The 24,311-nt window shown below is 35.9% G+C and overlaps 2 protein-coding genes across 6 annotated transcripts; one reads left to right on the forward strand and one right to left on the reverse strand.

Moving 5' to 3' along the window:
• Positions 1-6,937: 6,937 nt before the first annotated feature.
• Positions 6,938-14,215, reverse strand: LOC113727901 (uncharacterized). Of its 5 annotated transcripts, none has more exons than XM_027252298.2 (8): positions 13,812-14,215; positions 13,472-13,638; positions 13,188-13,374; positions 11,054-11,127; positions 9,231-9,380; positions 8,630-8,915; positions 7,710-7,943; positions 6,938-7,607 (listed from the first exon to the last, which is right to left on the reverse strand). In XM_027252298.2, exons 3-8 carry the CDS (start codon positions 13,332-13,334, stop codon positions 7,242-7,244), a joined length of 1,257 nt encoding a protein of 418 aa, XP_027108099.1. In that variant the 5' UTR covers positions 13,335-13,374; positions 13,472-13,638; positions 13,812-14,215; the 3' UTR covers positions 6,938-7,241. The 5 variants fall into 5 exon arrangements, with proteins under 5 accessions (XP_027108099.1, XP_027108101.1, XP_071932516.1 ...); XM_027252300.2 differs by having other exon boundaries at positions 13,817-14,207; XM_072076415.1 differs by having other exon boundaries at positions 13,472-13,722; positions 13,812-14,207.
• A 3,822-nt stretch (positions 14,216-18,037) lies between these two features.
• LOC113727902 (DEAD-box ATP-dependent RNA helicase 3, chloroplastic) lies at positions 18,038-23,824 on the forward strand. The gene is made up of 10 exons (XM_027252301.2): positions 18,038-18,644; positions 19,332-19,468; positions 19,542-19,956; positions 20,310-20,408; positions 20,540-20,764; positions 21,655-22,032; positions 22,293-22,433; positions 22,511-22,606; positions 22,746-23,047; positions 23,301-23,824. The coding sequence occupies exons 1-10, from the start codon at positions 18,177-18,179 to the stop codon at positions 23,377-23,379; spliced, it is 2,340 nt and encodes a 779-aa protein (XP_027108102.1). The 5' UTR covers positions 18,038-18,176; the 3' UTR covers positions 23,380-23,824.
• Positions 23,825-24,311: the final 487 nt, after the last annotated feature.

A 24,311-nucleotide genomic window follows, 5' to 3' on the forward strand; every position in this document is an offset into this window, starting at 1 on the left:
CAGAATAGTCCAAATGCGATATGGAGGAGCAAGAAGAACGAATGAATGAGTGGGGTGATATAACCCATTAATTATCGTTTGAAAATAGACCTACTACAAGCTACATGTATACCAAGCTTGATATTTAGGAAAAAGAAAGGGTTTTTAACAGGTGCCTGGGGCACACGTTAACACGCCTACATTCTACGCAACGTATTGTATATATATGTACACACTGAAATTACTATTTTTTCTTGCATTTATACACTTTTTCTAATTAATTCCCTTGCATTTATATGATTTCCTTTATTAATCTTATATTTTTAAAAATCTAACATCTGAAATATATCTTAGTGAATGTCCTATAGATTCTCGTTAGACAAATCAAAAATGAAAAAATAAATAAATAAAAGAAAAAAAAGTCGATTGTTTGGATAGAGTATTATTTTGAAATAATTACTGTAGCACTTTCTATAATGTGATGTATGTGAGATAAAAAAAATTAAAAATATAAAAAGATGAATTCAAAAAATATATTTGTGATGCAAGCGAAATATTATTTGAAAAATTTTGATCCCCAAACAATTTGGCGTCCCTGTTTTGTACGGAATGCCTGGCATTGTCACATCTGAAATATGCCGGCCCGGAATCTGGTCCGACCAGGTTTGTTTTCACGGCCCATTCCGAGTTATTGCATGTACTATTCAGGTCAAAACGCGTCAAAACTACCCCACCGTCCCTCGTCCCTATAAAAAAAAAAAAGAGGCCAGACAAGTTTTTGCTTTTCCAATTTTTCGTCTTATGAGCTTTGATATTTGATTCAATTGTTTACACCAGGTTGACTCTGAACCCCTTTCTTTCTCCATTTTTCTTTTCCTTTATAACGTTTAGAGTAATATCTTAATTTCTGAAAAAGAAAAAAGAAACAAAATTAGCCCGAAATAAGTCGCCAAACCATTTGAATAGCTAGTTTCAAAGAGGCTAAATACCTCATTCTCAAAAAAAAAAAAAAAAAAAAAAAGAAGAAGAAGAAGCTAAATACCTATCTGGACTACAAGAAATTAATGCAAGGCAGAGGCAGCAGTACTATCATTACAAAATTAAATCATTGAATTCCATAACTCCCAAGTCCCAACAGCTATTTACTCCTTTCTTTATTTCAACTCTGTCAGCCTATATCAAAAATGATGGTCTGACGTTTTTCTTTTCTTTTTTTTTTTTTTGTTCTTGAAATTGACAAGCATTAATTTTGTTTGGATAAAACCATCATGATGTATGGGTATGATGATGAAAAATAGAAGCAATTGAGTATGGAGAAAAGAGTTATGGGGCGGTGGAAAAATTATTCCAAAAAAAAAAAATATATATATATATATATATATATATATATATTTTGCTTGTGACACAATACATAAGCTCCTATTGGTTGGCTCCAAGAAATGTTTTCTTCACTTCTAACTACTCCAAGAAATCCATAAAAGGTCATAAAAATCATTGAATATGGCCTAAAACTCCCAACCCAACAGCTGCATCGGAATGTGTTGAATAAAAGTCATACAACCTCACGCTTCCCAAATGACTTCACACTGTACAAAAACAATTGGAGCATATTAATATTGGTTTCCTCTCATTCCATTCAGCTCTGCATCATTGAATAATGAAACTTTTGCTTCAACCCTATGCAAAGTTCGGTCGTATGTAGTGTGAAGAAAGTTCTATTTATGCTTTTCTCCACAAAAAGGGCTGAGGCTGTTTGTTCCCCGTGGCCAATTTCACAGGTCCTTTGCTGCTTTCCCTCCCTAGCAAAGGTTTTACAACTTCACGAAATTGGACAAGAAGACGTTAATAGGAACAGAGAATGAATGAAAGATTCTCCATCCCAAACTAGCCCAACTGATCCATCCATTGTGGTTGGAATCAATTTTATGCGAATAATTGTTTCTTTGCAACTAAAAAAGCAGGACAAAATGCCAAAATGGTTCATTTGGTACCACTTTTTCTTGTGCTTCCTAGAGTATTCTTGAAGCTTGATTACTGGATCATCATAATTATTTTTGGAACTTTCTCTAAAAGCAGTACATGAGGATGTGGTCACTCAAGAAAAAAAAAAAGATACCCCATTGAAGTTTATAGTAATACATCCATCCACAGTCTTTTTTGTTTTGGCTGTTCTACATAATAAGATACTCATTAAAATTTATCCCTCTAAAGCTGACTGACATCAGAACACGGTACAGCAGTGTACCATATGCAGCAGTATATTTTCTAAAACCTATTGCCAAATAAAATAGTGACAGGAAACTAAAATCACTACCTTCAATTCAATAAGAACAAAGGATACCATAACATCGTCAACCAATCTGTATAAATACATAATAGGATCCGCTTCCGCATAGTAATACACTATTTGTCAGCACAAGGTAGAATGCAACAGTTAATTGATTAACACCATGGGGATCAAAGACGGCCAACCCATGGATTTTTTTTCCCATCTGCTAACAACGTTCAACATGACCAAATAAAATGATGTTAAAGGGAAAAAAAAAAGAAAAAGAAGAAAAGAACACAAGCTATGATCAAATTTTCTACCAGAAACAAGAGGAAGAAAGGCCATGACTAGTGGCGTAGTGGTTGTTGCCGTGAAGACGCAGGAAAAACCTCCTCCTCCTACTAGTGAAAAAGAAGCCATATTTGAGCCGTGACCAGACCATCTTTCTTATCTTTTTGGCTGATCTGAGGCGAACCCAAATGACCCTTTTCACTCTAAAGAAAGATTTCTTGATCCTCTCAGCCATGCTCTTCTTCCTGCTGAATTGGTAGCTTCTCAAGAACAGCTGCCTTTTCTCCATATCTGTGTAACCCATGTTGTCACTTCTCATGAGCGTGAATATCGGAGCCATCCCGCTTTGGTTCACGACAGCCATATCTCTACTTTTCTTGCACACATCTATGTCTGGTGTCTGGTGTGTGTAGTGTGTGCAGTGGAGACTGGGCAAGGGAAAAATGAGAAGAGGGGAGAGTGAGAAAGGTGAGAGAAAAACAGTGTGTGTGTCTATATATATATATATATATATATATAAAGGGAGGTTTTTTTTACTCTTTTTATTTATTTTTGGTTTAGTGCGTGACTATGTGTATCTGTTTGCTTGGAGGGCTGCGGGGGCGTCTCTTCTTTCTCGAGTCACACTCACACCTGTATTTATTTTACGTCAGCGACCCCTGCGCCGTCGTACCGTAATAGAAGATGCAATTCCTCTCTACTTTTGCTGTTGCAGTAAAGGAAGGATATCCTACCAAAAAAAAAAAAAAAAAAAAGTAAAGGAAGGATAGGACTTTGCCGTATTTTTATTTGCCAAGTAAACTACTTTCCCTTTTGACAAAAAAAAAAGAAAAAGAAAGTAAACTACTTTCCTAGCCTATTTGGAAAGTGATACTTGCATTTTCAAATTAGTTTCTTGCACTCTTTAAAAGTACTTAGTAATATTAATTAGTAAGTGAATTAGAGCGCAGGATGCTAAAATGGGGGTGCGAATATCAAAATTCCCTTTTCTTTCCTTTAAAGAAGGCTACTAGCAAACTTATTTAGGTTCAATAGATATTCTAAACTTTACAAGGAGAAATAAATAACAAAGACTTGAGAATTGACTGAAGGCATCACTAATGTTTTTACTAAATCAAGTTTGGGTAGTAGGGAGAGAAATAAACTTGTAACTTATCTTATACAAAAATGAGTAGAAAATTTAGCAATGAACGATATTATTATTTTCTTTGGGTCATTAATGAACTATTGTGTTCTTTGCGTATAAATTTCATTATTTTCGATTAGACTCGTATACGATTTCTCGTTATTCTTAAGCAGGAGTATCAATTTAGTTGATAAGAACATTAGTCAGGTGAAAGCCCCTAATTCATTTCTCCATTCTCCTCTTTCCTTGAATTTTTTTTTTTTTTTTGAGAAAAAAAAAAAGAGTTACTTGCTTGACCAGTTTTAACGGTACCATCCGTCAAACTAACAAGTTCGATTAGGATGAAGAAATTTTTTGTGATGGAGAATATTAGATAAGTCTTGTGGAGAGAGTGTCACGTGGTTATTGTGGTCAATAGGGTGTTGAGTTGGGTTTTTTGTGGTGGAAATCACGTGACTTTGATGGTTCTTAGCTTTTTAGTGTATTATCCGTTTGGCACATTGAACTTGCAGTTTTCTGTTTTTCGTGTGTGGTTAGCATTTCTCCTCTCATTATTGTTTGGACTTTGGACCTCGAAAATGGAAAATCTTCCGTTTCGCCTACGTCAGTTACTTCTGACCCAACACTTAACTTCGCAAAATAGTTTTCCCAAAGTAGCAAGTGACTACAGAATTTCGCCATTCTATCTGTCAATTGGATTAACAGTTGTCATATGCCTAATGAAGCAATAGCAGTTTTCTTGTGCATCCGTTGACATAATTTTAGGGGGGTGTTTGGCAAATGGATACAAGGGATCGGAAATAGGAATCATTTTTAATATGAAAAGGGATTTTCCACCAAAAAAATCTCTACATTTTCCGTGAAACACATTTCCCAATTTCCCTTTTGTCTCACATATATCAAATCGCTACAGTAATTTTTCTACAAAATATTGTAATCCAAAGAAGACCTTTTTTAGTTTTTAGTTCTCGTTCCCTAATCACTCAACTTTTAACTTGAGTTCAAAATTAATGCTCTCGCTAATTGAATGAAACCCATTATGCTTTACTTTCGAACTAAGGGGATATGATATGATATGATATGATGCGATGAAACCACACTACTCTCCCTCTCAAGGATGGATGGATGGAGTTTATCAAATCTGACTCTGAGAATTTGAACCTGAAAACTTCCTCAATCTAGTTTACCATGCAAGATTAGGCGAATCGAAAAGTCTTTTTTGTTTTTTTTGTTTTTACACAGTTAATAAGGTCATAGTACTAATTAAATAAAGCTGCTGATCAAGAACCAAACTGGCAAGCTCATCTTGCTTCGCAAGCACGCACGTCGGGCAGAACTGACGGTCATTGGCATCTTTCCTTCGATTGGGTCGATTAGAGTAGAAAATTTTGGGTTCACATTTGTCGGGGTCAAATCTGTCGCATCAAACAGAAAAAAAAAAAAAAAAGAAAACGCAAGGATGGATGGGGTAGAAGAGGTACAAATCCCAGCCATATTCAAGATTACGATTATTATAAAGCCAAGTGGACGCTCATACTCCATGATCCAAGCATAATTCCGTGTTGTAGAGCCACGGAATCATGATGAGATACGACGGCTTTCTTTTCTATTAATGTTTTGCAAACTATTTTGTTTATTTTTTTATCAAGAAATCAGATCCTTAATACAACAGCTTACTATAATCACCAGGCTTGAGTTTGAAGCATAAAAAGGGCAGGCAGGAAACTTCAAAGTCGGATGAAGTATCATATACAGTCAATTCTACGGCTAACTAACAATACTGACTGATGAGAGTACAAGCACATAATTAAGCCGAATGGTACACAGAGATCCCACGCTGTGTAATTTGTTTACATAATTAATTACAGCCGAATCTTCAAGGATTAAAACTCTTCTCTGCTACATCAGTAAAGAAAAGTGCTAGCAATTATGATTTAGTTGCCCTGTATATTCAAAAATAATTAATGCAGATGATATAAACCAAAACGATATGGACAAAGACAGGCATATTAAAAACTATTGCTTTCATTTCCACGACTTGGGAACTAAATCCTTAATAGCAAAAACTTCATGGTGGTCTATTAAACATATGAAAGGACTCCGTAGCAACGTCAGATTGAAGACATTTGGTTCACCATATCTACAAGTTTCCTCTACCAATAGCACAGATCACAACATGGCACGCTATGATTTTACACAGATTAGACATTCATTACTTTAGAAAATTCTTATCCTCTCCTCCACAAAACCTAATCATGAAAAGGTCGAACCACATCTTGTCATCAACACAGAGCATACAAAGATAAGTCTGTGATTTTGTATATCTAAACTTAACAACTACTCTTGTCCCCTTTTCTAAATACAAAGTTACAGCCAAGCCACAATGATCGAATGACTATTGATAGGTTGCAGGACAGCTTATCCACAAATTGTAGGACAACAATTTAGATATAAATACACAAAACCCACAGTTCATGAACTTTAACTACTTCACCGTGGTCAATGTTGTCAGTTTGAAATTAATACTAGAACCATATCATTGAGCAGCAGCAAAGATTATACCCCACAATGTGGACAATGCAGAGCATGGTTTTAGCCAAACGAAGCCACCAGCTGCTCAAAATTAATGAACCCAGTGACCTCTAAAACAAATGCCAACAGTAATACATTTCTGCTTGGTTAATTTTGACCCAAAAATCCCGCTTTCCTTCCGTTGGAAAGAAAATCCAAAAAAGATTCCATTCTTCTAACAGGCATAATATATGAGAGCAATGAGCACCAACAAGAATTAGAGCAGTGCATTGAAGGCTAAGCATCAGAAATGTGAGCTATTCATGTTGGCATTTGTTTTAGAGGTCACTGGGTTCATTAATTTTGAGCAGCTAGTGGCTTCATTTGGGTAAACCATGCTGTGCATGCATTGTCTGCATTGTTCTAACAGGCACAATATATGAGAGCAATGAGCACCAACAAGAGTTAGAGCAGTGAATTGAAGGCTGAGCATAGTAGTTAACCAAGAAATCCAACTGGCATGCCAAAAACTAGCAAGTTTAACGTTAGGAAGATGTTGTCTGTACACACACAAATGCGATGCTGCAGCAACCTGTAACTATTTAAAGGGACATTGACAAGAGTACAAGGCCAATTCAAAGAGCCTCTGAAGATTATCACAAATCTCATGTCATAAAGAGCCATTCCATGGTAACCACTAGTAATTTCTAAGTTAAATTGACAAATAATACAATAGAAAACAATCAAATGAATAAGTAATCTAAGTGTAAGTGGGGAACCACTATTGATCCTTTGAAAGAAAAAAAAGGTAATCCCAAGGAAATTCAGACACAAGGGTCCTTGTCCACATGTCTGAGATGGCGAAAAGAAAATTACCCAATCCCAATTTTGTGACAACGTAATGACCTTAGTTAACATATCATATCTACAATACAAATGACAACAGGAGGTATATATTTAACAAATAGCAAATTACACCACGAGAGAGAACCAGATCAATCACCTACATGTACATTCCTAAAGTCAGTAATTCAAAAGAACAGTCCTCGAAAAAGAAAATACACGTCACCTTTGCCCAGATTCATTAGCTGCAGGTACCTTCGCTGGGTAATTAGACATATCTATGTCGATTAATGACAGATCATAAGGTGCAGAGAGACCATTAGATGAATCCATGAGCAATGATGAATTCATTGCCTCTGATTTTGCAGTATCCTGTACAGCACCAGGATTTTGCGGTGTGCTACTTCCTGAAGATGAAAGGCTGGAGAGCTGTATATCTTCCAATTTGTTCCCAAATATGTGCTTGCTTTTTCTAACAGTATCCATTTCTGGTCCGGTAGGAACGAAAGTTCGTGCCCTATACTTCCTAGCTCCCTCTTCACCTTCACTATGGTTATAGAGTACGTAATCGTGATAAGTTGGTGCAAACTGCAGAGAATAAACAAGAGTATGAGGATAGCTATAATAGAAAAAACCAATCCCTTTAGGAAATCCAGGGTGTCAGAAGATAAATATCAGTTAATTAGTCACCTGGTGGACTGTATCATGGTAAAAGTCATTTAGTTTAAGAGCATGTGCAAGGCTAGCAGTAAATCCACGTGAACCAACCACATTTGCACCTGCATACTCCTTGTATGGAAATGCATAAAGATGTCCCACAGCTGCAATAAGCATTTCCACACAAATTATAAAACTCTGGAATTCTGCAGCTTCCTTTGTATCTTTTATAAAGCCAGACTTCGCAGCAAGAAATACCAAAACACCCTGCCACCGGAGCAATTTAACAATCAGAAAACCACAAGTTTTTTTACACAATTCACAACACACAAAATCCAATCACCAAAAGAGCACCCAGACAGCCGTCAAAACAGACTCAAAAGCAGCATGGACCACTTTTGGTTTTGGGACTTCCTGACTAAAGATATCCATGATCCACAAGTCAGAGAACGAAACTTACTCATAATCATCACACACTACAGAAAGAAAAAAATGTTTATACACAAGATATGCACATTAAATCATGTAAATCATGTCGCGTGATCATGCATCTTGAAAGTAAGACAACTAAATTTGAACATGGTTGGCAGCACAAAAACCAGAGGGAACTCCTAAACCATGCAGCTCTGAGATGAAAATCAAACACAAGAAATATGAAAAACTGGTTTTTCTGTCAACAAATCAACAGCTTGCTATGGTAGTATCAAAGTGGCAGCTAGAGAAAAGGGCATATATCAGGATCTAAAGCAGTTCAACAATTTATACAAAAACAATATATAAAGTCACTAAAATGACAAAACCCAAAAAAGATGGGTTTCATAACTACCAAACACCTGAATTGGTAAGGGTGACATTTTCTATAGGACATATGCTGCCAAACTTCCAAAGAGCAACTTAATAAAGTTCCAAATCTAACTTCAAGACATCATTAACAAGCAGACATGAACACATACCTGCCAGTAAGTAAGAAACACAACAGATTTGATTATGATAAACTTTGGAACTGGATTAAACGGCTGAAGCAGATCTCTGCATGCGACGTAGAACAATGCCAAGGCATAAAGTGCCATGGAGTATGAGAATGTGTAGATGATGGTGAGGTAGAGATATGCTTGCATTGGATTAAAGTTCCCATCCTCATACTTTCCTTTTGCATACAATATCAATGTGATTGCAACCAAAAATGGCTTGAGGATGACAAACTGCAGACACCCTTGTTTGCACCTTCTTATAAAGCGCCTGCAAAGCCTTGAAAGGATTACTGATGTCTCTAACTAAAAAGTCATACAATTCTTCAGACGCAGAAAAAATAAAAAAATCAGGATATGAAGTACTTCAAAAAAAAGGTTGAAATGCAACGATGATTAGCTATGTAATAATCTCAGGTCATTCAAGAATGTAAACATCTTACTATTCAACCAAAAAAACCTAACTGAATGCCATTTTTTCTGATGAAAAAAAGACAACAGTTGCATCATTCCAAACAAATCAAGAAAATTCTACTGGTGCATCAATGAACTAAGAAAGAAATACTTTCATCTATGCATAACTCACCCATCTAATGGAATTGGCGGAAAGCAGCATGTCATCAAGCACCAATTTGGCTTCAGAACTCTACCACTCAGACTAATCACGACAGCTCCAGGGCCACCCACCCATGCCAAGCATAATGACAGGAAATTATATATGACCCATGCTTCATATCTGAAACAGCAATCAGGACAATTTTCACATTCAAATTCAAGAATTAAAAACAAAATGTCTTGCTGCTTCCGCAATAAATCATAAAATGATTAAAATCACATAGCAGAGCCACTCATAAACATTCCAAATACCACATTGCAAGCATCAAAATAGCTTTAAAACTATATACGACTTTAATGATCAAACAGAAGTTTGAATCTAAAGAACAGAAATCATCATAACATCTACACTGCCCCAGGAAGATACAAATAATCCTACCACTCAAAAGGCATACTAAGAAAAACTATGAACATCAAGGCATTGCTAAAGAAAAAAGCCAGTGCACTGAAGCTGGTCGACAAAAATTGTGTGTCACATGATACCCAATAAACACTAAATTAAGTAAATGCAGAAGGAAAACAAGCCCTTTTATATATGAAAATGTTGAAATCTGCTACCAAATATATGACATCTAATTTGTGTTGCATACTGTCAACAAGCACTTTATGACTGAGGAGTAGGGATAGATAGACCAGCATCCAGGGATGAAATTGAGAGCAACGGAGCCATTACAATGGCAGGATGGTCAAGGCTTCACAGACATCAACCAAAAGGTGCAGAACTTTCAAATTCTGCTTTCAGTCAAGCAAGCAGTGCCACGGGCCCAACTAAGAACAGGAAATATACACATGGACTACATTCAGAAAAAAGAATACCACAGTCAACAAATCCTTTATCCATACTATCTAGAGTAAAATGCAACAGTCCTCGTCCTTTCTCTAGTATTGTCTCCAGAACACCACAATTATTTTGAACATGTCTTTGCTAAGTATTTGGTCAAACTACTTGCTGTATTACCAATACCCAATGTTTGCGATTACCAATTATCTTACAACACCTACCAGTTTTTTACAGCTAAATCTTCATAAAAATTCTCTATTTCTTGAACCACTATTTTTTGACACTATCATGTTACATAAGGCAGTCCTACAATAATCTTTAAATTCTCATTTCAATCAGACTTATCTGGATAATGTAATGAAATTAGCTGCCAATTATTTCAGCTCTGATACCAGGCATAGAAATTACTTTTTCCTCATATAGCACAACTATATGGTTTCTATGCCAAGAATCAAAACAGGATCACGAGGGCTGTATCACAGACCCCTTTAATATTGAAAAGATTCAAACCCATAAAAATCAGAAGTTGAAGGACAACCAAAAATTTCCCAACATTCTTATAGCGTCCTGAGTACCATCTTGATGCCCTTGTGAGGTTGTTAATGTTTTTCAATCAGAGAGAGGGTTACTTCCAGCTAAAAGTAATTTCAAAACAACAAATTTCTTAAGAGGGTAGAATCAAATCTGTTGAGATATTTTTTCACTGGTATAATTTATATCCAGATCAAAACCATTAATAGTCAAAAGTTTCCCCAACATTCTACGATAGTACTCATTAAAAAACTTGATGCGCATGTGAGCTTATTAAACGTTTCCACAATCAGAGAGATGACCTACTTCCAACTAAAAGTAATTGCACGATAACAAATTTCTGAAGGTAGCTAAAATCAGATTTGTTGACATCATCTTCAACCTCCAATACTAAACAATGGGAAATATCAAAAACTCAAATTGCAAAGCTCAAAAACCATAAACTACAATAGCAATACAAATAAAACTCGTGAAGCACTTACATTTCTCTAATTGAATCAAAATAGATAGCTTTGTCATCGAGGAGAAGGGACAAGAAAGACATTAATGCATAAACCTGCAAAGAACAAGTTGAAATTGTTTGAGAACAATCTTGGAGAATAGACAGCGATACATTGTTGAATGGTCAAAATTTTATGCATAATAGATAGCCAACAAATAATTAGAGACTGCCCCTGGATACAATACAAGAAAGAGGATCACAGCTTGAAAGGAGGAAAGCTTTGAACATGACACGCAAGCATACAAACTGCAACTCTTTTACCTACCATGAGCCGTGAAACATGGGTAAAATCTCCACAATTTTTTCACAGGTCACAATTCCAAAAGTGTGCAAAAGTCCTGCAAACTAAATCTAAGTCCTCCAATGCTGATAATATGGGTATAGACATCTGAGTTCACATCTAGGAAACTAGATGCCAAGATCAGAAACAAGTGAAGGCCATAAGAGCCCTTAATGTAAAAATTTACTTTTCAATGAATATCTTCCTATTTTTCTTATCCTTCTCCCACTTTATATTCCTTACTTTTCTTTTCTCTGATAGGAATTCTGGGCTCCCTTCAATCCCTTTTAACTGCTTTAGTCCTTCAGTTGCCAAAGTACTGCTTATTTCTCAATAATCATCTCCCACACAATCCTCCTTGATTCATCTTCATGGGATCCAAAAGATACTCAATATCTAACTCAATCTTATCCAGCCTCCGCAAATCCACTACACATACATTTTTGATATTCCTTATGAAGGAAAGTGGATCCTCTCCATCAGCAAATGGTACTTAAAAACCACATTGACTACTTTCATATGCAATTCTTACATTCTTCCGCATTATCCCAAGTATGCTAGACGTTAAGTGCTCGTATGTATAGTCATAGTCACTCCTCTCTTCTTCAGAGATGTAGTCATGCATAAACAAGGAATGGGCAATGGTACTGCAGCCTGTTTCCTCTCAAAACCACAGGGTTCATAAATGGCACCACGAACAATACACCTATCTATTCTTCTGAAGCAACCTAGTGAAAGATTGGGTACCATAGCAACAGGTTTGAGAGATACAATTTTATAAAAAGGCTTAAACACATGGTATCATATGTCTACTGGCAAAATTAATAAGCTCTGCAATACACATCTTGTCAAAAATACATTAGCTCCATTCAAACTCCATAAGTTCACATGTAAGGAGCTGTTCAACAACAAACCAACAACTTCTACGTGAGAGTAAAGTATGGGATGATCTCATCAATCAAGAAGGGACATATATTGAGATAATGTAATTAAATTTTTGAAACAGTTATCGTCTGTCAAACATAAGTTGCACATAAGAATTTCAAGTTTGTGCACCTGATTTTCTCTCCGTAAGTTCCTGCACATTTTATCAATCAATAAGTCAATTAGGTTCTCTGTCAGGTATTTATTATCTTTGACATTTATTTGCATTAAGATGACATAATTTCTTCACTAGCCATCCCATCCTGACAAGCCACAATGTGAGGCACCATCCAGATAAAATCAACTGCTGCCCAACTTGCATTCAGTTTGATCAGTGCATCCGCATATAAGAAGAACTATGCGCCTAAGGGTCAAAACAAGTCTAGCATTGTCATACAACTGAATTCAAATAGCTATACAACATCCAACAAATTACTATCCCTACCATTGCAGTAGAAAGCATGTCGGCAGCTTGAATTGTCCTTGTGTTGTAGAACTTTCACAGGGTTTTAATAAGTAACACAAGGTGATATTTCCAGGTTTGTCCATAAAAAGGTTCAATTTGTTTAAGAAATGGACTGCAAGCAATTAAACCTCAAAGCAGAATGCACTATCTAAATATTATAATGCAACAATAATAGATGCTTCAAGCAAAATGGGATTGATGCATTACTGTTACAGCTTTATGAGTAATAGAAAATTCACACAAATCAACACACACAAGCTATCCCAGCTTCCCTAAACTTGCTATAGAGCTTATGTAATATAAAAAACTAGTAAATGCTTTATGCAATAGACAGTTGCTCCTGAGTATAAGATCCAAAATAGCCAACGTGTTTAAACTGGAGAAATCCATCTTCATCCATGCAAAACTAACGAAAGCCCCGTAGTGTAGTTATAAATTACTTACAGGAACCATAAAGATAATGCGGACAATGTATCTCTGATAAGTAGGCTCCGTGTAATTCAAAAGATGCCTGTAAATGTGTGAAATCGCCAAGGCAATAGCCCCAATTGTGCAAGGCAATGCAACAATTATATAATACAGAGGCCCCATGTCTTGTTCGGTTAACCACAAACGTTCCACCGATTAAAATCTAACAAAGAAACAATCTGAATGTCACTACCAACTCCAACGATAAGACTAAGAAAAAAAAAAGCATAATTCTTTAAAATTAAACTATCAGTACCAACCTTTCGTCTGGGCAACCGCTACTACAATTTGCAATTATCCCCGTTCTTCAGTTGATAGGAAAGACAACTCTTGCGGCAGTTAAACATTTAATAGCTAGGTCGAATGTCGAATGTTGCGGGAAAAAAAATGCAAATAGCCTATTTCCCCAAAATGCCAGTAGCAACTCCTACAAGCAAAGATAAGAGAAAGAGCCACATAATCAAAGCTTTCAACCTTAGTCACCAACCGTTTGACAAAATGTCAAAGTGAACTGTAGAAAATTACAAAGCATATTTAGTATTTAACAATAAAGTTTACGTACTTCAGCGAAATCCCATTAAAATGACTAAGATAACTGACCTTACTCTATCGGGGGACAAAAAATCAATTAAGTTACTTTATCGATGGAATCAAGGGTCAAAAAGTTGTGGGTTTTCTGTTACTTTGTTTTGGGATTTGTGAAAACGATGAATTGGGTTTCGGTTGATCAAGATCAATCCGAATTGGAGGTTTAAAGTAGTAGATCTTTGCTTTATGCAGCAGGCCCTTTGGGATGCAGGAAAAAGGAAAGCAAGCTTCTGGATTGTGGGTTGTGAATGTGCTGGTTCTTGTTGTGGGGCACGCAGGGCAGAGCCAGAGAGCAGAGAGAGAGACAGAGAGAGACAATAATGGCGGCTTATTCAGTGTGGGCTTTTTTTTTATGGATTTTGCCGTCAAACCAAAAAGGAAGAAAACTGCAAAGCAAGAAAGATTAAGGATTAAGTAATATAGTGGCAATTATAGAAAACTCATAAATTATGTAGTTGCAGTATAATTAGTGATTATTTTTTGATGATGTTATAATTAGTGATTATTGAATCTTAAGCAAGCATCAATCACCAACAAAATGGAATTTGCCAGCTAAGGATGATATCATCATGATAAGAATTTATTCATTTTTTTTTTCATTTTTGTGACAATTTCTATAGAAAGTTTTCAAAATGTATTATTTTAGTCCTAAAAAGAAAAGGAAAAATAAAATAAACTATCATTTTAGCACTCAAAAAGGATTTGCATTTAAGATTTTAAGTAACTCTTAAAAAACATGAGTCATGTCCAGGAGACTTTTCGGCCTTTGTAGACTGATGATAGCAAATTCCTTTGTGGAGCTTCGTGTATTGCAATAAATATCTTATACCTATGCTACATTAAAGTTTTTCTCTGTTAGTTGCTGTTTAATAACCCAATTTAGTACTTAAATTTAATGGATTCAGATCTTAACATATTCAAATCGTTTGATAATAAAAAATTTAACATCTGAATTAATTAAGTGATACTAAATTTTTTAGACAAAACTTGCTCCCATAATTAAGTGATAAGTTATTTACTTATCATCGAATGTGACGTGTACTTAAATGTATTAGATTTAATACTTAATAATTTAATGGATTCAGATTTCAGGTTTCAAATTTTACGCACTTGGATTTTGAGCTGTAATGCAATACCTACTGCAAAGAAGGATACTATAGTAATTATTTCAAAAAATATTTAATTTGCATTATAAGCATATTTTTCAGTCCATTTTTTTATATTCCAAACCACTTTTTTATCTCACATATATCGCATCACAAAAAGTACTACAGTAATTATTCTAAATATATATTTCAAATAATACTCTATCCAAACAAACCCACGTGTTTTATTTGTTTCAAATAATAGCAATGTCCACTTCATAAATTATAGATACATTTTTTTTTTTCCTTTTTTTTCCTAACGATAATTTTTTTTCGTTTTTTAAAGGACATCATATTTAGCGATTACGCTGAAACGTCTGGCCACTTGGACTGAGCTTCATCGTCAACCTGCATCCTATTTCTACACGGAGGTTCTTCCTTTGACATTTTACAGAAATTTCCCTCTACTTGTATTCAAGGTGCATACCTTTTTGACACAATGAAGTTTTGTTAGTTCCCAATCAACCTAAGAGGTGGGGGTAAATTAAATGGATAAAAATTAAAGTAAGTAAAGGTCAAATTTTCATCCAATTATTCAATCAAGATAAGCAATAATAAGAGATATAAGCAAATTAAACCACACAAACAAATAGCAAAAAGATAACAATAAAATAAAAGCATTGCAAACCAGTCAAACTCCCAAGTTTCCTCCAAATTTGGAGTTGAAACAACCAAATAGTTTTTTCAATTGATGGTGACACTAATCAACTTGTACAAGTGAAGGCTCGCTCCTTCCTCACTCCAAAAGTTTTTAGTTGAGTCAAAAGAGTTTTATAACTCCCTTAGTTAATCCTCAACTAGTTTCAATTGAAAGTTCAACCAACAAATTAAGAAATACTTTTTAAGTGAGGGTCACTTTTACAAAGATTTTACTTCTCCTCTATTAGAAACTTCACAAACCCAACTTTCTGCACACTTGTACAATAATCAAAGTATATTTTTATTCAAATATCACTCTTAAAAACTTGTATTTTGTGTAGACAGAAGTTTCTCTTATTCTCTGTTTGAGGGTATCTTATAAGTGGTGAATAGAAGCTTCTCCAATAGTTAAAAAACACACTATTGAAAAACTCACCGTTGGAGTTGTTGGACGTACGATACGTGCGTCTGACACTCGATCGAACGTCCAATCTAAATTTTTTACGTCCGACAAATGCATTTGAAATGAGGTTAGAATGTTTCAATCTTTACTCTCAATTTATTGAACGGTCGACAAATGAGATGTGTCCAATTCTTGCGTCAAACAAGAACCGATATCCTCTATATTTTCTTTGACTTTCTTTCTTTCTTATTTCAATGGACTAAGAACCTATTCTTACACATTTCTCAAATAAAATCATTAGTCCAAATCATCATTTCATTTCGTTATCATCAAAACTAATGATTAATCAATCTAAATCTTCAAGTTCTAGCTATATCAAAGTTATTCACTTTTGCCTTGAACAATTTTAGTCTAGGCTACTTTTGAATTATTATATTTAAAAGCAATAACAATTTTTTGGATAAAATAGGCATCAATCGAAGAAGGGAGAGAATGGAAAATGGTTAACATTATTTAAATTTAAAGACCTCATTCACTTGGCATTTAAACTACTATAGCTTTGTCATTAAAGTTCTAGTGGAGCAAAAGAAAAAGGGGATGAAAACCTAGAACATCTAATTGTAAACATTTGAAAAATTTTACTGTAGTAGTATATATATTTGATATGCTGTATGGATGAGATGCTTTTCGAGTCATTGTGTATTACTGTAGTATTGTATTTAAAAAACTTATTTTTGAAAAAATGACTGATCCAAATGGAGCCGAAGTTTTTCCGTTTACACATTGACCGCAGACCTACTCCTATACTATGCAGAAAAGAGGATCTAGTTGTCCTACATCTATAAAATCCATACCATAGAGAAGGAGAACTTCTTTGGATTATGTAAAATGGTTGGAGAATCCTCCAAACTAGATAAGTGCACTATTGTATTATGGATCCAACATGCTATGTAAAGGGACTACCAAACTTCCTTGTAAATGCACCAAAGTTTGAACTTTATTATGCACGAGTAGGGTTTTAAGAAGCCCTCTCTAGCCAATTAGTTAAGCCAAGTTAGTTAATTATTTTGATGTTGAAGTTTCATAATAAGATATATTGCTTCTCGTTCAAGGTTGAAAAATGACATGGAAATTTGTATAAAAGTGCATACATTACAAATCAAAATGCTACAGTACAAATAGAAGAAAATCATGTTCAATAATAATTAGAGACATTAGTTATGCCATTGCAAATTCCTTACTACATTGAATTATCAAATCGCTTACTTTTTTTTTTGAGTTTTTGACTAAAAATTGCTGTTTCTATTATATATATTTTTTAGTGCTGGGAATTAGAGTTTGATTTACTTATACATAAGGAGGTGGACTTACAAGTTGGAAATTGGATTGCCTATTTTGTATTTTCAATAAAACTAAAATTTTGCTGGACATTGTTCAATCAAAGGGAAATTACCCGCAGGTCCATAACATATCTAAATACTGAATTCAGTAGGTTTAAAAATAAATTTGCTAGAATACAGTTAACCATAAACACACTAAGGTCCTATTTTGATAATCAAATTCAGAATTTAAATTTAATGGATTCATATCTTAACCTATTTACACAGTTTGATAACAAAAAATTGAACATCTGAATTAATTAAGTGGTATTGAATTTCTTAAGTAAAACATGTTCTCAAAATTAAGCGACAAGTTATTCACTCATCACTGAATATGATATGTATTCAAATGTATTAACTTTAATACTTAACAATTTAATAACTCAATGGATTCAAACTCTAAATCTCAGATTTTTTATTTCAGTTTTATCAAACACATCCTAAATTGCTATTATATATATATATATTTATATATCTCTTGAGGGTAATTGCTGCAATATATATATATATATATATCTTTTAAGGGTAACTGCTGTTATATTCGAACTCAGCAGCATCATGAGGCCGGCAAATCGTCAATTGGTGGAAAAGCAAAACCAGAGAATCCCTGAAACATCAAAAGAAGTTAAGGAACAACCCAAAGATAAATATCCAACCCAAACCAGCCCCTTCAGTCCAACGAGGTGGAACTTTGTAGTACCATACAATTCCCCTCTCATAAACCTCTCAAACTCTTCTACCCTTATCCCCTCCGTCTCCCTTCTTCTTCCTCCTCTTCATTTTCTTCAATTACCTCTTCACCTCTGTGGTAATGGCCTGTCCTTCGTCAATCATAGGAGTCTCCTCCATATACCAAACGACCCCTTCTCTAGAACTTTCAAAAAGGCCCACTTCAACCCCACCTCTGTCTTTCCCTTTTCCTGCTGAAAAATCCCATTTTTATGGCCTAAAAGTCACTGCTACTTCCGCAGCCTCTTCTTCTAGTAGTAATGTTCATTTGCGTTCAAATGGGAATACTGGGAGTTCTTTTGTTGCTTCAGCTGTGGTGACTACTAATTCTTCCGTGCTTAGTGAAGAGGCCTTTAAGGGGCTAGGGGATTTTGGGAAAGGCTCTTTCGATGTTAGTGAGTCTGATTATGATGACGAGTCTGAAGGAGAATTCGATGCTGAAGATGGGGAGGTAGATGGAGATGAATTGGCTATTTCTAAGCTGGGGCTGCCTCAGAAGCTTGTGGAAACACTTGAGACTCGAGGAATCACACATCTTTTCCCTATTCAAGTGCGTATATTTCTGTCTTCTCTAGCTTGTTTCAATTTTACAATTTCAATTGGAATGCCTATCTGTTGTAAATTTAAGGCTAGAAGTATGCGTGCCGCAAAGCATTATTCTTGATGGAAATTTTGTGTTTAAGTCTATGCTGGCAAGTTTAGGTTGATGGAAATTTGATGCTGAATTTGCAGGTTTAACAACTTATCCTCTGTTTAGTTTAATATGGAAGATGAAATGAAGTTAATAGCAGCTGAATGGAGATTTTTTTCCTGCTTGTGTTCTTTGGCTGTGGTTAATGGAACACTGTCTTTAGTCAAAGTATATTTCTTTAATTTGACATTGTACTCGGAAAAAAAAATATGCTAGATGCGTCCAGTTAAAATTTTGATTATGAACTTAATCCATTTGTAAATGGGTTACTGTTAATGAATTTGAGTTGGCCCTTGAGGCCTTTTTGATTTCTAGTATTTGCTTCCTGTAATCATGAACTTTTTATGTGCTATTTTGACATGTATGAAAGGGAATTCAATGTGGATTTTTACAATTAATGTGGGGAACAACATTAATGACATCAAGCACCCTGCAGCTATAATCTAAGTTTTTTTTTTACTTGCTCTGAAACTTTGATAGATCAAATGAGGTATGAGAACATGTTTACTTATTTGTCTGATTTGTTCCTTTTACTCTATTTTGTAGAGATCTGTATTAGTGCCAGCATTAGAAGGTCGAGATATAATTGCTCGGGCGAAGACAGGAACAGGAAAGACATTAGCTTTTGGGATTCCAATTATTAAAAGGCTCAGTGAAGATGAAGAAGAAAGAGGTCCTAGGAGGTAATGTAGTATGGTATGATGCTTCTGACACCTTTGTTGAAGAATTAACAGTTTTTTTGTGTGCATTTTGAAGGCGGTCTGGACAGCTTCCCAAGGTTTTGGTCCTTGCACCTACTAGGGAGTTAGCCAAGCAAGTAGAGAAAGAAATCAAAGAGTCAGCATCATATCTAAATACTGTTTGTGTTTATGGAGGAGTTTCTTACATTACTCAGCAAAATGCAATTTCACGTGGAGTTGACGTGGTGGTGGGAACTCCTGGTAGACTTATTGATCTAATCAACAGTGGCAGTCTGAAACTTGGAGAAGTTCAATACTTAGTCCTTGATGAAGCTGATCAAATGCTTGCTGTTGGATTTGAGGAAGATGTGGAAGTAATTTTAGAAAAGCTTCCATCAGAGCGACAAAGCATGCTTTTTTCAGCAACCATGCCTGGTTGGGTAAAGAAACTGGCTAGGAAGTATTTGGATAACCCATTGACCATTGATCTGGTAAGTTGTTGGTGTGTTTTAGAATCCTTTATCATTTTTTCACCTGGATGGTTTATGTTGTGAATCTAATTCCATTGCTAAAATTTTTATTTCGTTTCAGCTGGTCTTGCTATGGTTTATTGGTTTATCACGCCCCTTCAATATGAAATTTTTATTAGTATTTTGTTGTATTGGTCTTTTTTTCTTGATATTTCCTAATTCCAGTCATTGTTCACTAAGTCTAGTTTCTGTTCCTAGTTCACTGTGAAGTCTCAGTTTATTTCTTGAAGGAGGCTCATAGCCTACCTTTCTTCATGCACTGAAATAGAACTTGCTCCTTTTTGGTTTCTATCCTCCTCCTTGCTACTCCACAGGTTGGTGATGAGGAAGAAAAGCTGGCTGAAGGGATCAAGTTGTATGCCATACCAACCACTCCAACCTCTAAGAGAACCATCCTTAGCGATCTTATAACAGTAAGATTTTGCAGCTTTATCTGCTTCTTTCAGTCCTTTTCATGTTTGTCCTGAAAATTGAGATACTATAAATTTCTACATAGGAACTGCTGTAGCAAAATTCTGTTGGTTTAAAGGTTTATTTTCTCCAGGTCTATGCAAAGGGTGGAAAGACGATTGTGTTTACACAGACAAAGAGAGATGCTGATGAAGTTTCATTAGCACTAACAAATAGCATAGCCTCAGAAGCACTGCATGGAGATATTTCTCAGCACCAGAGAGAGAGAACTTTGAACGGTTTTAGGCAAGGGAAATTCACTGTCCTGGTTGCCACTGATGTTGCATCTCGTGGGCTTGATATACCAAATGTAGATTTAGTAAGTTTGCAGCATTATTGTGCATTCTTAAACATGAAGATGTGAAATTTTCATCTCAAATTTACTGCTTCATATGAGAGTGTCCGTGCATATATCTGTGTGGTTATACTTATTTCTGATAATATCATAAAATGGTGCTAAATAGTGTTTTCGGTTTTGAGTTGATGGCCAATGATTATCAAGAACTGAGCACAGCAGAGTTGTTTTATGCAACAATAGTATCAACAAGTTAGATTACACTGTTTAAATATCACTTTGAAAGCGTTGTTAACAAATGGCACTATAAGTTAAGCTGTATAATCAAATGATGAGTAGGACATTAACTTATATCAAAGGAATTTTGGCATGTAAGGTTTCAGAGGCTCATTGTCCATAATGAGTATGGATAGCTTTTGTTTGTCAATATCTCTGTTTTCATCTCCAATGAAGATGGCTACTTCATGCATCAAAATGATATAAAAATGCCGAATCTCATATTCCTGGCAGTGACTGTAGGGGGTATAGTTTTTACTCGGCTGGTGTCTTTAGTTGCTAGTGACTTGATGTGGGTGTTTACTAGATGCCTGGTTGTGGTGTGGAGTGGCTGTTGTTGGGTGCACTCTCTGAGGGATTATTAGTATACCTGGGCAGTTTTCCAAAAATCCTGTCACCTGCCTTTCATCCATGCTTTATATTTAACCCCACTATTATTGCAAATTAAGCACATAATTACGATTTTCACTTGTTTTGGGCCTTCGCTAGTTCACTAGCTTGTTTATGCATAGCTGTTAATAGTATAATAGAAAAGTACATTGCATAATAAGTATATGATACTTGATTGTCATGAGTACTTTTACATAATCTCACTTCCGCTTCTAAAATCTTATCGATCATGTGTCTCTTGCTGCCAGATTATCCATTATGAATTGCCTAATGACCCTGAGTCATTTGTGCATCGCTCTGGCCGAACGGGACGTGCAGGAAAAGAGGGCAGAGCAATTCTTATGTTCACAAGTAGCCAGAGGCGAACAGTCAAATCGCTTGAGCGTGATGTTGGCTGCAGATTTGATTTCATTAGCCCACCATCTATTGAAGAGGTTTTGGGATCATCAGCTGAGCAAGTGGTGGCCACCCTTGGTGGGGTTCACCCTGAGTCTGTATCATATTTCACTCCAACTGCTCAACAATTGATGGACGAACGAGGAGTTGATGCTCTTGCTGCAGCACTTGCACAGTTGAGTGGTTTTTCACGACCACCCTCTTCTCGTTCTCTTATTACTCATGAGCAGGTAAACTCAATTAGATAGATTTCTAAGGTTTGATGTTTGCTATAGGAGTGCTAACCTTTTCATTTTCAAGATAAGTGTGCCTTGAATGTGCATTATGGTATTTGACAAGCATATGATTTGACATGGTTAAGTGCAATTATTAGTGATGCTCTTCCAGAAGTGGTTGACAGTCTCCCAATCCCATATTTGAATTCTGGTTCTATATGTTCTATCTATTTTATGTTAGTATTATTTATATTAGCTGTCTGCACGCATTTCAGGGATGGGTTACATTGCAGCTGATACGTGATTCTGGTGCTCGAGGATTCTTATCTGCTAGATCTGTTACAGGGTTTCTCTCCGATGTTTATTCAACTGCTGCTGATGAACTTGGAAAAATCCATCTGATAGCAGATGCAAGGGTATTTATCATATAGACTCAGTTCAATTTTATTGCTATTTGTTCGGTATTCTTAACCTTCGTTCTCAATGATATCAGGTTCAAGGCGCAGTATTTGATCTTCCAGAGGAGATTGCAAAGGAGCTACTAAACAAGGAGTTACCACCTGGAAACACTATTTCCAAGATTACGAAGGTGGGTTCATAATTCTTGATCCTGTTTTAATTTGCATTGCTGTTGATTTTGATGGAATTGCGGATAATCTTGGATGATTATAGCGTCAATTACTTAACTAAGATTTCTTATATGTGTACGGATTTGCTCTATGTTATAGTTGCCGGCTTTGCAAGATGATGGCCCCCCAAGTGATTATTATGGCAAATTTTCAAACAGAGAAAGGGGTTCGCGAGGAAGTTTTAGGGATCAAAGGGGTTCCAGATCTTCCAGGAGTTGGTCCAGCAGTCGGTTCTCTAATGATGAGGATGGCTCTAGGCGAGGGGGCTGGGGTAGCAGAAGTGGTAGCCGATTTTCTGACGATGATGACTTTAGTCGAGGAGGGAGCAGGGGAGGCAGAAGTGATTGGTTAATCAATGATAGACGATCAAGCAGGTCAGCTCCTTTTGGGAGCAAGGACAGGTTTGTTTCTTCTTGTTTGCTAATTTCCTATCTATTCAGAATGCATTCCCTTTATCTATTTCAGGATTTTTGAAAGAATTTACTTCTGTTACTATAATAGCATTATGTCTCTTCAAACCTGCTGTCGATAATGCTAGTTTTCCCCATAGAATGGGAAGATGTGCCAGTTAGTGTCAAGATATTTTGTTGGCTACCAATCATCTGCTAATCTTTAACCTTTTTGATAATCATACTACTTCCAAATCTGTAACAGAGGCTTTGGCGGTGCATGCTTCAACTGTGGTCGGAATGGCCATAGGGCATCCGAATGCCCTAACAAGCAACGTTACTAGTTTGGCGATTGGTACCGTGCATCAAGCTAGTCTTTTGTGCGCTTGAAGGTTACCGACTATGCTGAAGTTTGGATCTCCTGATCTTTTCATGCCGAGGGTAGTTCTGACGGTCCAACAGGTGGAGGAGGATGATCCCGAATTATGGCAAACAAGTTGCTTCAATGATTTCTGGCTCCCAGGCACTTCTTTTGTCCAACCCCTCACCAAATTAGTCAATGATGCGATAGTCATTCTAATTATTTTCTGTGACGGCAAGCTTTCATTTTTGCACCATATTCAGGCAGTGTTCTCTATATAACACATGACGTCCTGGCACTTGTGCCGATACTTGTTGGGACAACATGCCCTCCTAGTCTTTAAGTGGATTCTGATTCTTAATTGACAGGTTTCAGCAAATGTTGCATGGTAATTTTGGAAGTCAGATGCAATAGAAAGTTTTGTACCATGTATCTTGGATCCTGGCACATGTAGAAGATATAGCATGATTAGGAGTAATTAAAACAAGAAATCTCAATAAGTCAATCTTACCTACAGATAAAAAAAAAAAAAAAAAAAAAAACACTAATGGAGCTCAACCTAAGAGGTCATTTCCATACAAGAATCAGGTCAAGCATGTACCAAAGCCTGTCAATGTGGCGTGAACTTTGATTCTTTCGATCTCCATCCAGATAAAGTGTTAATTTGCACGTATTTGAGCTGGTATTTTTTAGCCCCAGAATTCTGGTCCACTTGATTTCTTCCAATCTCCATCCAAGAACTTCACGAAACTGTCAATTTTGCTGTCTTCCGCATTTTTTTTAAACTCTAATAGGTTATATTTAGTCTATCTACACAATCTGAAGCTTAGAAGGATTCCAGGACCAACTGTTCAACAATCATACAATCAAGAACAGGTCAGCGCAGACACTGTCAGAATCTGTTAAAAGTATTGG

This window comes from Coffea arabica, chromosome 2c (genome assembly GCF_036785885.1).
Source record: "Coffea arabica cultivar ET-39 chromosome 2c, Coffea Arabica ET-39 HiFi, whole genome shotgun sequence".
Lineage (NCBI taxonomy): Eukaryota > Viridiplantae > Streptophyta > Magnoliopsida > Gentianales > Rubiaceae > Coffea > Coffea arabica.